This window comes from Gadus morhua, chromosome 14 (assembly GCF_902167405.1).
Source record: "Gadus morhua chromosome 14, gadMor3.0, whole genome shotgun sequence".
Lineage (NCBI taxonomy): Eukaryota > Metazoa > Chordata > Actinopteri > Gadiformes > Gadidae > Gadus > Gadus morhua.
Window position 1 is genome coordinate 9,290,255 of NC_044061.1, and position 18,102 is coordinate 9,308,356.

At 41.9% G+C, this 18,102-nt stretch overlaps 2 protein-coding genes across 2 annotated transcripts; both read right to left on the reverse strand.

The window, feature by feature from the left end:
- Positions 1-789: 789 nt before the first annotated feature.
- kifbp (kinesin family binding protein) lies at positions 790-11,607 on the reverse strand. The gene is made up of 13 exons (XM_030377477.1): positions 11,145-11,607; positions 6,980-7,078; positions 6,591-6,670; positions 6,361-6,419; positions 5,699-5,823; positions 5,216-5,309; positions 4,175-4,287; positions 3,798-3,947; positions 3,272-3,346; positions 2,264-2,426; positions 1,743-1,917; positions 1,417-1,602; positions 790-1,231 (listed from the first exon to the last, which is right to left on the reverse strand). The coding sequence occupies exons 1-13, from the start codon at positions 11,577-11,579 to the stop codon at positions 1,093-1,095; spliced, it is 1,893 nt and encodes a 630-aa protein (XP_030233337.1). The 5' UTR covers positions 11,580-11,607; the 3' UTR covers positions 790-1,092.
- Positions 11,608-13,577: 1,970 nt separating this feature from the next.
- On the reverse strand, positions 13,578-16,141 carry mpc1 (mitochondrial pyruvate carrier 1). Its single transcript, XM_030377602.1, has 5 exons — positions 15,895-16,141; positions 15,335-15,338; positions 15,061-15,157; positions 14,563-14,695; positions 13,578-14,259 (listed from the first exon to the last, which is right to left on the reverse strand). The coding sequence occupies exons 1-5, from the start codon at positions 15,963-15,965 to the stop codon at positions 14,235-14,237; spliced, it is 330 nt and encodes a 109-aa protein (XP_030233462.1). The 5' UTR covers positions 15,966-16,141; the 3' UTR covers positions 13,578-14,234.
- Positions 16,142-18,102: the final 1,961 nt, after the last annotated feature.

Here is an 18,102-nt window from a genome sequence, read left to right on the forward strand (position 1 = left end):
GAGGACCATGGGTCCTTCCCCCTCCAAACGGAAACAGGCGGGCGGTGCAGCGGGCGCAATGGACTGTGGTAGTTTGAGGATTTCTTACTTTTGAGCCAGACACTTTCTGCCTTTTCACAGGCTAGGATGAACCGATTTCTATTTTTTTTGCACATTTATAATACATTGAATTATTTACTTCATATAACCTTCATATCTCCACCGGTGAAGTATCCCTTTAAACTTCACAAGATTGAGCTTTGTGCATGGGAAAGACTGCCCCTCCTAAGGTAGCTCCATCGCCGACTGTGAGGAACCTCAGTGTGGTATTGGACAATTAACTCTGCCGTACCCCGAACATCACCACAGTGGTCCAATCCTGCAGATTTGCTCTCAACATCATCCACAGGACCAGAACGGACACTTCAGCTCGAGCACCCTGCCATCACTAAGAGCATTAAACAAGTCACAACTATTGTTTTGCAACCGCTATTGTGTAACGAGCTCCCCTGCCGAAGTCAGGACTGCAGAGTCGCTCACCTGCTTCCGCAAGAGACTCAAGACTCAGAGTTCACCTGGACTCTGCATAGCCTCACTCCACAGCCTCCCCACCCCTCCTCCAGTACTGTATGTTTGTAGGTCCTGGCATCGTGTAATCTTTGCAATTGTAAACGCTTGGCACTTGTTTTATGAACATCCTCACTGTACCAACATACCGTACCGATAGCTTTTCTTCTGACACGATCACCTGCAAAATGTAAACATAAAATTGACACATCCTCACTTCATAAATTATATGATAAACCCATCTATAATTGCTGTTCACTTTATTCACATTTTTATCACATATTTACAAGTAATGAAGGGCATTGTTATTAATTCAAAGGACAGAGCAGTAAACACGTAATTGATATGGGGATCATGCATACACTAGTGATGTGTTCTGGTTGATGGTGAGGTCACTGCAGCCACAAGACACGTTTTTATGAATGATGCATTAGGACTGTTTAAGAGTGCCAAAAGACCCTGCACACATCAAGGCAATACATTTGACAATACTGTAGAAGATAAATTAGCCAGTCGCTCTGTCGAAGTTAGTTGCGGTCACATTGATCAGTTATTAGAGATCATCTGTGCTTTAAGGCGGTTGATTTTGATGGGCAGCAGACTGACCATCTCCCGGCTGAGCTCAAGCTCCGTTTCCACGGCAGCGGATGCTTCCGGGTGGGCGTCGCCGTACTGCGCCACGTACCTGAGCAACACAAACACAGGGACATCTCATAGCTTTCATACACCCGGCTGTCAAATTTAGCTTGCTCACTAGTTTAGCTTATTTGGGCATTTTAAGCTATAACTGTGACTGTGTAAAAGTCAAACCTTAAATGCCTGAATGTTTATCAAGTGGATCCAGACACACATTTATTGAGGGGTCCCTACTTGTAGTGGTCCAGAGACTTGTTGAGGTTTTCCAGCTTATCGCTGATCACGGGGCAGATGACCCGACTGTAGAGCCGGGCCACCCTGAAGCGCGCCACCAGCGCGGGCCTCAGGACCTCCTCCTCCAGCACTTCTGGGAGCTTCCCTTCTGGGGAGCGCAGAGACTCCAGGAACATCTCAAAGAACCTGAAGAGAAGAGCGAAACATTGGTTAACATGATCCAGTACGGTATTCATGCAATGGTTTGCTGAGAGACTCTCACGCAAACACATACACACACACACACACACACACACACACACTCTCACGCAAACACACACACATACTTAGCAGAAGCACCACACAGGTGATTTAGCTTCTTAATGGTGTGGCTATCCAGTGTCTCCGAGTCGGACTGGCAGTTGGCCACAGTCAGTTTCAGGTCCATCATCTCGTTGTATATCTCGGCCAGTTCAAACATCAGCTGTCTGCGAATCACCAGGTAGTAGTGGCCATTCAGGTCTGTTGTGAAAAAGGTAATTCAGACCCAGTCATACAAGGAACAGAACCATATAATACCATATTATCGTCCCTAAATGAAGACATTCCCTTAAAATGATCAAATATGAGGTTTGAAACGTCATGAGGGGAAACAAGATTTAGTGCGATGCACCGCATTTAATGTAATGACCATCAGTTTGATGCTTTAGAATGATATTTGGAATTCTTAAGCCAAACGTGAAAGTTATCGATATTGTGTAAAACACTGAACTATTTTTGGGCATATTTCCGTATGGTCAAGCCCTGGATGCTCCACATAGGAGGAGGAGGGAAGAGAAGTGCGGTAAAAACCGTGCTCAGGTGGTACCATTGCAGATGGGCTCCAGCATGTCCACCCGCCGCTTGTGCATCTTGCAGCGCCGCTCCAGGTCGTCCTCAAAGAAAGCGAGAGCCCTGAAGAGGGCGCTGTGGTCCTGCAGGATCTCTATGTGGTCCGTCACAAAACCATCCATCTCAAAGTACTCCTTGGCCTGCAGACACACACACACACATAGACAGAGACAGTCTCTTTGAGATAAGAAACCCTACGGCGACCAATTTCTGTGAGTCGAGAAGCCACCTTTTCTGATATTGTAAGCCCGTGCTTTCATTGTTGCCATTGTCTCCCCCGGTTTCATTGTTGTTGAACTTAAATTGGTGGGAACTCCACCAACACGGTGCAGCTACATCCAAATGGAAGGAAGGTAAGCAGCAAAGAGCAACTGGGATGTTGTGTATTTAAGGAATCACGCATCTCAATTCCAGCTTATGTCGTTTGAAAGTCTTTTTTTTTTTTTTCATGCTCTGAGTTACAGCGACCTTATGCCGGAAACTAAAGACGAGATTGCCGGCCTGAGGATACGGGGCTTCCAAGCGAGCGGTCAGGCAGCAGCACTCCTCTCCATGGGGCCATTGGTATGTTGTGATACACGAATATATATATAAATATATATATATATATATATATATATATATATAAACGATTCCCAAACTATCTCACAAATCAACCATATTCCTCTTACTTTTCACTTCTTTTCTTACTGTTCCTAAATATGAATATGCATATATTTATGAACATAGTCTAGTAATAGTCGGGAATTGCTTTTAGTCAACTCACAGAATTCTTAGTTTGGGACAGCCCTACGACTCTACGATGTATTGTTTACTTTACAACGTTCGTTTATTATCATGATTCCATCAAAAGGGCCAATGTATAAAAACATTGAGTGAGGCATTTAGTCAGCACGCTTTACTCGTTGCTGCCACAAGAGGTCATCCAAAATATACTGTTCAAAAGATCCATCTGAAAAATGCGTGCGTGTTGTACATTCCTCACCTGTGTGACATATGTCTGTCCCACCAAAAACAAAGCTCTGGCATCAGTAAAGTCCAATGGGGTCAAACTTTGCACCTAAAAATAAATAACACACACACACACACACACACACACACACACACACACACACACACACACACACACACACACACACACACACACACACACACACACACACACACACACACACACACACACACACTAAGATTATTGGTGGGTCAATGAAATAAACGCTTTTTCACTTTCACAACATAATTGTTGGCAACATTTTCACCCATGAGGTTAAAGATGACGACTATGAACAAGGAAATCTGTAGAAAAGTAGTGCAAAGTGTTAGCCAAAAATAGAAGTACCACTACTACTACTACCAGTAAAAACCTTACAGCGATTCATTAAGAAGCTGAAAGGTACTGCCCCTTTAAGACCTGTACCAGAATTCAGTGACCACTTTGTATAAATGTATAAGATGCGAATGGTCAATACAGCTTCTTAAACGATTCCATAACAACCATAAGGGACACAGACCTTCTCTTCCAGACTGGCGATGGAGTCAAACGTGTCTTCAGATCCAAAGAGCAGGGCACTCTTCCTGCTCTTCTCCTCCTCCTCCACCTCCGCTCTTCTCGCTGCCTTCAACTCCTCCTGACGATCCCCATCCAGTTCACCAATGTTGTCCTGTCGCACACACAGATAAAGAGAGGAAAACACACAGCCACACACATATACAAACCCCGCCCCACACACACACACACATAAAGAGAGGAAAACCCACAACCACACACATATACAAACACCGCCCCACACACATAAAGAGAGAAAAACACACAACCACACACACACACACACACACACACACACACACACACACACACACACACACACACACACACACACACACCTACCTCCAGGGCTTTCTTGGCATCCAGCAGCAGGTTGAGGCAGTATTTGATCCAGCAGCGGGCGATGTCGGCCCTCTTCTGCCTCAGCTGGTCCCTGCGCTCCTGCTCCCGCTCACCTGCCACACAGCCAGGGACACAGCGGGTCAGTGGTCCCCCTACACGCCACCATTATGGACGGCTGTTCTGCCCATTTTCGTGCAGCATTCACATGAGGTCATCGGCGGCACGTCTCCCACGTCAAAATAGACAAGATCCAAATAACATCCCGACGACGTTATTGAAAAATAAATATTAGATTCTTTAGATAATGCACATTAGGAATGCATGATACTTATTTTAGATTTGTATCAATTTGTTCCATAAAAAAGGCTAACAATTACTATCACAAAGATTGGAAAATTGCAGAAGTTGCAAGACAACTCCTGCAAATAAATAAGGCCTACCAAATGGAGACTTTAGAACAGCTCCGGAGTACCGTCTCTCCCACCCAAAAGGGTACTGGGTTTGATCCCCACTGTCAACAGTCCACCTTAAGGCATCCATCAGCAAGATTCCCAAAACCAACCATCTCCTTGATAGCATGCACATCAATTCCCTGTAGCAGTAATCTCTGATCCAGCAGCCCTACTACGTTATGGCAGAACTTCTAGGGGGAGTGACGGCACGCAGACTTGGCTGGAAACCAGTAACTGAAAGGGCAGAGTGACGCCTCATTTAACCATTCGTGCGGCAGGCTGACACCACAAGGGGATTTTAATAAGTGGCAATCACAGAAGGCTAAAGTGTATTTCAACACCGGCCAGTCTACACTGTGCTGATCTGAAGCCTTTACAGATCCTCTGCATGTTTAAATACTGCTAGCCGAGTGTGTGATTGCCAGTTATGCGCTTACAGACCTCCGCCTTGAGCAATACGTTTACAAAATAAAAAAATAATAATATAAAGTAAAATTCCGGGTCCGGGCTTGTCTGCCATCCAACTTCAGGTTATCCATCTGAAGTCTGACCTGTGTGACTAGTGAGTTGAGTGAATGAGTAGACTCACTCTCCTCCGCAGCCGCCTCGGAGGGAACCTCTCCTGCTAGGCCTGAGATGACGGTCGCTGCAGAGAGACAGTGTCGGCCTTCCATGTAGAGGCCCTACACACACACACACACACACACACACACACACACACACACACACACACACACACACACACACACACACACACACACACACACACACACACACACACACACACACACACACACAATGGTAAGATCATGGCGTAATGCAGGAGCGCCGCTAGCAATTTAAAACATTCGGGGCTGTAGCCCAGACGTTAGAGTCCTTTTATAACGGGGGTTCGAGAGAATTGTGCATTTTTTCACTGGCTACAATGCTGCCTCTGTGGCTGCTGGTAATGCAACCACAAAGAAGTATACTCTCTTTTTTATTTTTTGACGGCACAGCAATCCCAACAGATCCGAGGCTATAGCCTTGAATGCCCAGGTCTCACAACGCGCCTGGCGTAATGGCAGCTCACCTTGTTAATGTAGTACTGTGAAAGCGTAGCGGCGTTGAGAGCCCATTCCATGGGATTGAACTGGTTCAGTTGGAGCTGTCTCTGTAAGGTGCTATGACAGTATGTGGCAGAAAGCTCCGTTTCACCTGCCAGACCAATGAAGACGTCCATATCAATCAATATCTAATGAGTAAGTACAGTACTAGTATGAACACTATTAGTACATACTGTGGGTCATTATCACACCACACAGGCTATCGCCAAATCATTTAAAATGGCTCGTATTGCAGGAAATTAGGGTTAAATAAGACAGAGGTTTTTAAGATAATTTCTAAAATCGAATGACCTCGAGGGACAGGTGGCAGAGAGCAGTTTAATAACCGATCTATCTATATGTATATGAGGCTTCAAATTATTATAGTAGTCTGTACTACGGAAGAATAGCATACATATTTCAAACATTAACGAAATCACATTTCTCAGCTGATTAATATGCTCTGTTTTACCAACTACCAGTCAAATGCCCATTGAAGTATGGCAACAGAATTAATTGATTCAGTACAATACATACAATTTCTAAAAAGGGATGAAGAAGACTGATGACTAACGACTTCCCCTCATAGTTCATGATTGACTGATTGCCACATGATTTGTAATACTAACGGCCAACAGAGACGACTCACCGAGGTACTGGTAGACCTGGGCCAGGTAGTACTTAGTATGGGTGTAGGCCAACTCAAACCTAGAGAGACCCAGGGTAGGGGAGAACAGGCAAGAGAGCCAAGAAAGACAGAGAGCGGGGCAAAGAGGTTAAAAACTAGGGAGTGGAGAAGACAAAGAAAAAATTAGACTATTCACTTTAACTGAAAATAAATTATAGTGTGTATAGAGGATGTCATTGCGTTTCCAATACCGCTTGGTCCTCTCTTGGTGCGTCAGTTGGTTCTCTTCTGTGCTGAAGTACTCCGTCATGTCTGTCGGAGGACTCCCTTCCTGAACAAATACAAACAAGCAGTGCAGATAATGAGTTCAGCTACAATTAATAAGACAACTTGGATACAAGGCTACTGCAACTCTAGGTTTATTTGTTGATCTTCGCCGGGTCATGCCTAACTATGTTTAACATTACCAAGGTATGAAACATTAGCTGCCATCCAAAAGTTATGTGAGTAAGGACTCACTGTTCCATTTTCTTTCTTATGTTGATATTCGTGCCTTTGAATATTTAACTGTGTAAAAGTCCAGGACTACCTCCATGGCACTCTTTTACAATGTGCAAACAATTTTTAATGAATGCCTTACCTTCTTCATGTAACGTAGATAGGTACCTTCTGCAGTTTCCAGAAAGGCTTTTGCTGTTTCCGTCTCGCCTCGTCCTGACCAGAGGATGCCCAGTTGGTTCTGTCAATCAACACCAAACCAAGCAGCTGAATAATGATTTGGAAGCAGAACGATGTGCTCTATGGATGGGTAACGGGGAAGGGTGGCTATTGGGTTTATAAACCTCCTGCTGAAATAACGGGCTTCACTTCAAGATAAAGCTCGAGCTTTTTTATATTTCCCCAGATCTAGCACATAAACATCCATCCGAAATGCACTGCAATTTTCATGTCACTTTTTCCACATATATACAATTTGTATTCAAGTCTAAAATCATGTTTTGTCCCATTGGTCTACAAATGGATGCAACGGAATCGACATTAGAAGATATGGTAGACTTCACTTCAACCGATCTATCTATATTTATTCAAGCTGTTTACGGGACGAATACATATAGTACGGAAGAGGATTAGGGCCACACATGTAAAAAAAAAATTAAATTCTGACTTTATTCTCAGAATTCTAAGAATAAAGTCAGAACTCTGACTTTAATCTCAGAATTCTGAGAATAAAGTCAGAATTCTGACATTAATCTCAGAATTCTGACATTAATCTCAGAATTCTGAGATAAAAAGTCAGAATTCTGACTTTAATCTCAGAATTCTGACTTTTTTCTCAGAATTCTGACATTAATCTCAGAATTCTGACATTAATCTCAGAATTCTGAGAAAAAAGTCAGAATTCTGACTTTAAAGTCAGAACTACGGGTATCTGTAAGGACCAACCTCCGTGGGAGAGACACTTTGCTTTATGCAGTAGGAGGAAACCTATGGAAAGCCAAGAAGGCCACAATCCGGCCCTAGAATGGCGCGGTAAAAGTGCACGTCCCATAGCCAATTCACCAAGCTCACCCAGTCCAGTATTCAGAATTCAAAGCATTTATTCACAAATACGTTCTATTTTTTTGACAAGCGGAGCCGACAGTCCTGTGCGTGTATGCAAATTAGCCATGTGCGCCAAACAGAAGATAGACGCAATGTATAGAACTGATTGTTGTGGATATGTAGGCTGGTTAGTTGTGGTTGTTTGTGGTCTTAGTGAAATAGCTTTGCCTTGGAGTTGGAGAAGTTGGAGTGATTGTGTGAATGTGCGAGAGAGAGCGCACCTGCCGTGGTGATGTTAAGCTTGTTGTGGGCTTATATGTGATCAATGATGTATCTGTCTGATCGTATTAGCGGTAGATGGATGGTTAAATAATGTCACAAGATCGGGCATACTGCAGGCTCTCATTTGCAAATGCACTGATTGTGTGCCCGTCTCCAATATGCTATATACCTGGCATTTATTCAGTTCATGTTCTTCTGAGTGCGCAAGAACGGTGCCAATTATTGTCGTGTTTGCATTGTAATGCACAACTTTGCCCCTCCCTGTTATAAAAAAACGTGCATCCCAACAACTTTAGCCAATGCAGGCTCCTATTGCTTTACCAGTGTGTTTAACGTGTGTGCGTGTGTGTGTTGTCATGTAGGCTATAGATATAGATTGATTGTCTTGGCTTGCTTGTATCCATGAAATATTGTAATGTTATGGCCTAGCTGGCTACTGCATATCGAGAACAATCTGGGGATGAGGGCATCCCCGAATATTGACGGGTATTTCGCACACTGCCATCTCAATATGACTAATAGCCGCGGCTATTAGTTCCGTACGGATTCCGTACGGAATACTTGCACTTTTACCGCGCCATTCTAGGGCCGGATTGTGGCCTTCTTGGCTTTCCATAGGTTTCCTCCTACTGCATAAAGCAAAGTGTCTCTCCCACGGAGGTTGGTCCTTACAGATACCCGTAGTTCTGACTTTAAAGTCAGAATTCTGACTTTTTTCTCAGAATTCTGAGATTAAAGTCAGAATTCTGAGATTAAAGGGACTCTTACCTTTGTTGCATTTTTACACTTTTTTTGGATAAGGTTAAATTGGTATTAATAAGGTAATAACACTCTAATATGCAAGACAGACCAACCAGGAGTAAAAACAAACAATTATTTTACTCTCATAATATTTAGTGAAAACTTCAACCAATAAAATTCTTCGGACCGAATGACCTTATTGGCCGACAGACCTGTCTGTTTGCTGCATGGATATATAAGGTTTTCCGTCTGCTTCTTGTGGCGCATTCGGGCCCGCGTCATCAAGGCGCGTCCTCAACTAGAGGGTTTGTTTTGATTCCACGGCAGACAGTAGCGAGTAGCGACCGTAGCGACTGACGATGGCAGACCAAAGTGGTCCACGGCGTACTGAAACTGCACCATTCAGTCCAATTAGGGGACTCATCTCGGACTCAGACTCACAGAGTTACCCTCCTCTGGAGCCTCAGGAAGACCTCCAGACTGTTGGCCACCAACTGCACCATTCAGTCCGACAAGGGGACCCGATTCGGCCTCAGAAGCCAAGTGGTCCCGCTCCCCTGGATGATTCTCAGGACCTCCAGACCGTTGGCAACCAACCGCACCACTCAGTCCGATTAGGGGACCCGTTTCGGACTCAGACGCGAAGTTGTCCCGCTACTCTGGAGCTCCGGGAAGACCTGACCGTTGGCACCCAACCGCACCACTCAGTCCGATTACGGGACCCATTTCGGACTCAGACGCGACGTTGTCCCGCTACTCTGGAGCTACAGGAAGACCTCCAGACCGTTGGCACCCAACCGCACCACTCAGTCCGATTACGGGACCCATTTCGGACTCAGACGCGACGTTGTCCCGCTACTCTGCAGCTACAGGAAGACCTCCAGACCGTTGGCACCCAACCGCACCATTCAGTCCGATTAGGGGACCCATTTCGGCCTCAGACGCTACGTTGTCCCGCTACTCTGTTTGTAATGCTCATACACCTTTCTTATACTCAGAGGGACCACTGTCCTTCAACATGGGGCCTCAAAACGGTATCACACGAAGCCCATAAAATTACAGTGAGCCACCTGCTAAATTTCTTGTTTACTAGACCCCTGGTAGATATTATGACCCCTGGGAGTCTAAACATAACCCATGGGAGTCTAAACATAACCCATGGGAGTCTAGAACTTTTGTACTGTAGCGACCCTGGGACAGTTAAATAGTTTGTGTGTTATGTGTTACATTATATTTCGTTGTCCGCTATGCCAGTTGTTCTATGTGCATGTATTGTAATGTTCTTCTTGTCAATCAGCGTGGGGGCGAATCATTAGGTCAGCTGGGGGAGGGCCTTGGAAGAACAGGAGGGTGGGGGCCTGCACGCGAGTGAGACCGTGTTGGGGGTTGCCGGGGTTTGTTTTGTGTCGGTTTTCTGCCGTTGGTTACAATGTTACGGGTTTCAGTGACCTGGTTTTGGTTCATTAAAACTACCTTCAACTACTAATGACTCGACATCATTATGTCACCGGCGAGGTCGTTACAGTACTAAAAATAACGCTTAGTTTTGTACTAATAACGCTTGTACTAAATAACGCTTAGGGGGTGGGGCATTGGAGGAAGGCGGGATGATTTGAATGTGCTGTAATTCTCAAATGCAACAAAGGTAAGAGTCCCTTTAATGTCAGAATTCCGATTTTTTTTCCAGAATTCTGAGATTAATGTCAGAATTCTGACTTTAATCTCAGAATTCTGAGAAAAAAGTCAGAATTCTGAGATTAATGTCAGAATTCTGACTTTTTATCTCGGAATTCTGAGATTAATGTCAGAATTCTGACTTTATTCTCAGAATTCTGAGAATAAAGTCAGAACTTATTATTTTTTTACATGTGTGGCCCTAATCCTCTTCCGTAATATAGGGTAACCTATTCCAATCAAAAAAATATTTCACCGAAGGTTCGTGTTCTTTTATCACTCATGTTATTGTACAGTAGTGGTCTACCGTCATCTTTAATGTATCCTTCAGATTTTTTTTATGAACTGATGTAGATTATGAATCCTTGTATATTCGTTATCCTATACGAAATAATAACGGTTTGCATTTATGCGTAACATGAAAATGTTATGTCGCTGATTGTGCCAATTAGGCATTGGCGCAAGTAGTGCATTTAAAAAACGTTAAAAAAAAAAAGTATTAATACCTAGATATTATTGTAAAAGTAGGGCCTAGGTTCCATGCAAATAGAGACGGCGATCATTACCTTGACATGGATGACGAGAGACACATTCATGGACGAGGTACTCCATTTATCTATTAGTTTCATGCAATTCATCAAATGCTCCTGTCCGGCAGACAGCTCTTCCGTCTCGATGTGGTTGACACCCAGGAAATACTCCACAGCTGCCAGCTTTGCGGCCCGCCACCCGGCCGGTGAGTCTCCGTAAAAACATTGGCCATCCTTCTCTCCATCTACAACCTGCTCCTCGCCCCTCTCTCCGCTGGTCTCACTGTCAGCCTCGGTGGCCTCGAAATTCTTCAGTGCACTGTATATCTCTCTGAGGATCTCCCGTGCTTTGTACTTGGATCGAAATGGGTCGTTCTCTGGGTCTTTGCGAGATTCTACCTCAGTCAAGTTTAGGGCGGTGGTAAATTGTTCACAGATAGCTCGCCAATCTGAACTGTTCACGGACGCCATGTTTCCAACTGGATCTGCGCATGTTCGTTGTGTTGAACGTCTTGAGGGCGTTCGAGAATGCGCGCGCATCATGGAGGCAATAAAGCGTTTTGGTGCCATAAACTACTGTGGTCCCATTAGCGAATACATCGATGTTATGAATGTATCAACGACAATGTACTGCATTATGTCGGATTTAGCATGATGATTTAATGATAAATTGATATTACAAATTATTCATGAATCATTTGGATATTATTGTCCCATAGCTAATGTTTGTTTGTTTTTTCATTCTAATTCGACGGACACGAAAACTTTTATTTGACTGCCTAAATTAACGACAGAATTTGCCCTCTTGTAATTCTAAAAAAGGTGAGAAGGCTTGCTTTAGTTAACTAAGAAAATATAACTTTATGGTTTATGAACTTGGCTTAATTGCAGCAATACTGAACCATGCACTAAAATGATTTGAATAATCCTAAAATCAAAGGGAGGGAATATGTGGCAAGATTTGGCATCTGGCTTCAAATACACAGGAAGCCTCCTTCTTACAGTATAACACAATACTGTGTGTCTAAAATATAATGGGATATAATGTAGTGTCCCTTAGACATTCTGTATTGCTTTCAGATGTGTATTCTCCTTTAGACCAAATTTTCTAATTCAATATTTTCCCTGCAAGGTCAACATAAGCAGGATTAACTAGTATGTCCTATTCATTGAGGAAAATGGCATGTTGTGTCTACACGAGCAACCATTTATTAACCTATTATTAACCTGTTTCCTGGCCGGAGGTTTATTTAAGAGACTTTGCACTAACATCACATGCATGTTTTGAGCAGAGCCGGACAGTAACGGAGTACATTTACTTGAGTACAGTACTTAAGTACAATTTTGAGGGATCTGTACTTTACTCAAGTATCATTTTTTGGGAGTACTCATGACTTTACTCAAGTACATTTGAGAGGCAAATATTGTACTCTTTACTCCGTTACATTTCTATCCATGACCGTGAGTACCCGTTACTCCTTCTGAAAAATAAAAAATAAAAGGAGAAAAGAAAAATCACGGAAACCCTCAATTTGTTGTTTCCCTCTCAAACGTGATTCCCTCTCAAACTGATTAGGACAGCCTTCAGCCTATCAGCAATCACCTTCGCTTTCTGCCAAAGCCAACTCCATGGTCAGAATTAGATGAGAGACGATGGTTGATTTGATGATAAAAAAACTGAGAAACTCACACATACATAGAATTGTTAGCTGAATTTTCTTTTCTGATATTGCATATTTATGTAAGCTGAGCAATTGTTTTTATGTTCTTGAGTATACTGTTATACTGTATACTATTGTGCTATTGCCATGGTAAAAAGATGAAAATTACTTGATTTTACTTTCAATTCCTTTTACATTCTCCAAGGTGTTAACATTTTTCATAACTCCATGCAGGACGTTTCTATACATAAATGTAAGCACTGTGGCAGTAGTAATGCAATATTTAGAAAACATACTCTTGATACTCAAGTACTTTTAAAAACAAGTACTTCAGTACTTTTACTTAAGTAGACATCTGACTGTAGTGCTTTTACTTGTACTTGAGTAAAATTTAGCAAGGGGTATCTGTACTTTTACTCAAGTAAGGAAGCTGTGTACTCTGTCCGCCTCTGGTTTTGAGTGCCTGCAAAACTTGGATCAAGGTCACTCTGTTTAGTCATTGCTAGTAAATGAGAATAGCTCAAGACAAGGTCAGTGAAACTGCAGGCCTTGTTTTGTCCCTCTCTGCCTCAACCCTGATTAGGTCATGACACAGAGGTTTTACCGTCTACCAAAGCAAATACGAATAATGCTCTCTACTCTTTAAGCGGAGTGAATGCAAACATTTCACCACTTTCAACATACTGAAAGTTCAACATACTTCAGGGCAGTATTTTGATTCAACAAATGCAAATTACCATTGATATATAGTACCAGTGTATTTAGGTACACAGAGACCATATACATACACATACATTTGACAGTGGAATAATCTGAGTAATTTATTACCCTTGTAGAATAATTCACCAAGAAGCATACAAAGTCAACACTCCTCCAGTCGAGTTTCAAAACACAATTTGGTCATATAATAATCATTAGTCTCAGAAGAAAATCTGAATTTAATTGTTGCAGACAGTACAATGTAGTACATCATACAAAGTGGGCCTTAGAGGGTAAAATTAAATATGTGTCTTGTTTTTAATTCATATCATTCATCATCATATCATATCATTACATAAATTAAAAGATTAAAATTTAATTTAAATCATCAACCACTATTTGTTTGAAGATGGTTTAAGAGCGAACATTGTAACATTTTTACATAGCTAACAAAGTATAGGCTACATTTGTGATGATTTACATTCTCCCCAATTACGATGATGCGTGGCTTAAGTTGTAAAAATAAACTACATACAGTTTGATATTTCTGAGAACCGTCAATATCCCTGTGAAGTACATCCTACGATCCAAACTACAACTAAATGCTGAAAATGAACCATTAGGGTTCGGCGCTAGCAGCAAAGAATACTCTTAGGGGCTCTACGTTTTGTACTGTGGTGGTCAAGGTAGATCCTTAATCAGCAGGCCCCCTCCACTGAAACTCGCTCTCCAGGCAGGAAGCTGACGTGAAGGCTTCATGCTGCCACTAAGACGCCCTCTTCTTCTCCATGCTGAAATAAATAGATTTGGGCTAGTTACCTTACTTTCAAATCCTTCCAGAAGCGTATTAAAAGAAGAGAAAACCGCCAGTGTGTGCTATATTATATGATCCTCATATGCTATGTACACTTTCCTTTTTTAATCTTTGGATTAATTACACTAAATATATATAGTGCAGTGTCACATGTATGCTACAGTAGTACAAAAGGCAGCTAGGACAACAGCCAAGGGAATTACTAATTGCTGCACCTGTTAGCAAGAAGAACATGTATACATACAATTCCGAAAGTAACTAAAAAAATAATAAGACTTACTTATATTTGATGAGTCGACCACCCTGAATGAGCTGAGCCGATTCATTGGTCAAATGGCAAGCAAAAAGCAACCAATTGCGAGGCTGCACCTTATAGGCGAATCGCATGAAGAGCAGCGAGTAGCAGGTCAACGCTTAAAGAGAGGGAGAAATAATTACGGTCCATCAAGGTTATCTTATGTGTCAATTGTTTACACAAAATATGAAAAGTGAATACACTACAAATCATATGTCATGAACCGTGGGAGATAGTATTCAAGTAAATGTTAATGTGCAATTATGTTAAGGTAGGCCCCGAACTACAAGGCTTTTTGCACAGACTGTACTTTATGGATTTTGGTCACACTCGGTACAGAACTTTCAGTCCAGTGTACCCTGAATAGCTTCTGCATTTGCCAATGAACGAATAAAATAAAAATGCATTTACCATACACATTCCAAAGTATTCTTGCTTTATTTTTTTCATATTTTTATGTTTGGGTGAGTGCATGTGTCTCACCAAAGGTCATTCTGCCACTTATAATCTCTGGGCTCTTCTTCATATCAGAGATGGCCGCAATTGGAAGACCCCAGTTTGCAATTGGACCCCAGAAATGCTGTCACACACAGACAAACATAACTTTTAGACTTTGATTAACAAAAATATATAATTAAGTAAATGAAACCTAGTACTACTGATATGGGATACTTAAAACAGAGTAACACGTTCATTAACAGCATTTAATGAATTGTTAACTTTGTAACATAAGGCTGAAGATAAGTAAGTTACTTACCGTGCTGGTGATTGGAGTTAACACATAAAAGAGATACAGAAGAACAAGAGAAATACATCAGTTGGGACATTGACCATCAAAAGTGCACATTTACAGCAGACCATTGATTTTGCATTGTTTTGACTGTTACTAAGGAAAACATCGTTAGGAATGATTAGAATAATTATTATCCTATTAATCTTCAAATGAACATACCAAGTAAAGCTATGTTACCGCATAGCACTTTACTTGTAGGTCGAACGTTTAGAGAATGCAGGTTAAAGCTCTAAATAAATCCGAATCTTACTTTTGTTGTCACCATTCACCAATGCAGTAATCTAATTTCCAACAATAGAACCATGATTAGGATGCTATGCTGTTATGTTTATACGTCAATAAGTCCTCATGTAGAATCACAGAAAGATTTTAACTAAAAGTAACCATTTTAGTTACTAAGTTGTAGAGTGGAGGCCGGCTAGCTTCATTTAATTCGTAATGTACAGTATCTAAATACTGTCAGTGTACAGAGCTAGTGCCCACAGATAGCACACCAGCTAGTTAGCATTTCCATCAAAATTTACCTCATCAAGTAATCTCTGAAATCCTTGCTTCTCACATGGTCGATGGCTTTTCGTGCAATTACTCCTGCCATGATTAAGTTTGTCGATTGCCCAAATTAAACCTGATTTATTGTTTGAGAGAGATTCGGGCAAACCGGTTTAGAGGACAACTGGTCAAATTGTCACCCTGCCGTCGGCCTTGACGACACTGTCGCAACACCACCGTGAAAACAAAAGCTCTCATTGGTGGCTTTTGGGGGAGTCGTGGTTGCCATGGATTTCAACACCTGCCCCCTGCTCGCTGTACTCTTAAGCAAAGATAGATCAGCAGGGGTCGAAAATAATATTGTATTGCGGTTAATGGCGGAACTGGTGAATAAAATTCGACATGTAATATTATACAAGGAACTACGACAAAAATACAAAAACAACTACAGCCTACTGGCTCGCTCGATTATCTGCGACGTCTGTGATGGTGACTATTTTAAAGTTTACCAAATAAATGTTCTAAAAGCCTGTATAACGTTATTTACATCCCTGCTAACGTATTGCATCTGCAGAGCTATAACGATTAGTGTGCGTTTTCTATATGGTCTCATGTGAGCTCTCTGGGTCACATGCGACACATGAGTGTCTGGGTAAAAGCAACGGGCGCGGGGATCAACGTGACACAAGGCAGTTTCACTCAGAGAGATTTAAAGTTCATTGGGATACATAAAGCATAGCCCTATACTGTTAATTCAGAGAAGACTGCCTGGATGTGAAGAGTCTAAACAGTTATGGTTAGAGCGGCCACACAGAGTCTTGGGCTAACAAATAAGAGTGAAGCAAACTAGAAAGGTAAACGGAATAATACGCGTGTCAGGGCGTTTCTAGGTTTCTGAAACATCCGGGGCTTCGCCCAAGAGGGAATAGGACAGTGCGCGTGCGGCAAATTTTGTTGTATACTTTATTGCGCATGCATTTTTTTTCATAATGCTTTACCTAAATAAACAAAATAGGCAGGTAATTATAGCTTTGAATAGCTACCTGACTGCTGCTTATCCCCAGACATCTAAAGTTCCATTCAAGTTATTTCAGAGTAAAATTAATACAAGTGAGACAGACCTTACATTACCTATATCAGGTGTGTCAAACTCATTTTCAACAAGGGCCACTCTATGATGAAATGATAATCATACTAAGGCCCGACATGGAGTTTGCTGACATGCTTTCTTTTTAATACAAAAAGTAAAAAAAACATATCTATGGATATATTGTATACAACCTGCGTACAGGGTCATATAGGCTAGGTTTCATTTCAACATTTTGGGGGACAAATTATAGGTGGGGGGTATGGGGGTGCTCCCCCAGAAATGTTTGAGCGTCAAACACTTAATTTCCTGCATTCTGGTGGATTTTTATTCATCTATCTGTGCCTTTTCTGCATCATTTTATAGTGGCAATATTTTTTTTTCTGTGAAGGAAAAGACAACATTCAGTGTTCCTAAAGAAATAACTATTATGGAATATAATGCAGTAAGGCTCTCAGGCATCCTGGATTTTTCAAAACTTTCTGCAAATTGAAAACATATCACATGTTTTGAGTATTTATTTTTTAGAGAATCATGAATCAGCACCCGTGTTAACTTTTTATGACACTTAACATTGGTAATGAAATGACAGCCAGCATTGGAATTGAAAAGGGCAGCAGCTAGTTAGTTAGCTAAATTGTAACTTAAGGCAAAAGTTGGAAACAAATCATGTTAGCATTCATCCTTAAACACTTGACACAATCAGTCATCAATATTGGCATGCTATTTAGCCTCATAGATTGGCCTTTTTACAGACCACAAAAAACTGATATATTTTCTTCAATGCAAGTTCATAAATACATGGCTTAAAATCTTGAGCAGCAGAACAGAAATTCCTAGCAGTAAGCTACGCAAGAGTCCTAACAAATGGGGGCATGTGCGACGTGTGGATATATCACAGGCTCTGCATGCAGCAAAAACAAACAAAAAAGATTCGGGGCTAATCAAATTAGATCCGGGGCTTTAGCCCCGAACAGAGCTATAGAGAGAGAGAGTTGCGACACTTCCATTGGACTCCGTTGTAGCGCCTACTTCCGGGGTATGGAGCCTCGAATAGTTCCAAACAACCATTTTACGGCGTAGGAGACCGTTCATTTCCATTGCTGGCCGCCGAGTAACTTCTGAGGTAAATTGATTAAATAGCTACCTCTTTTGA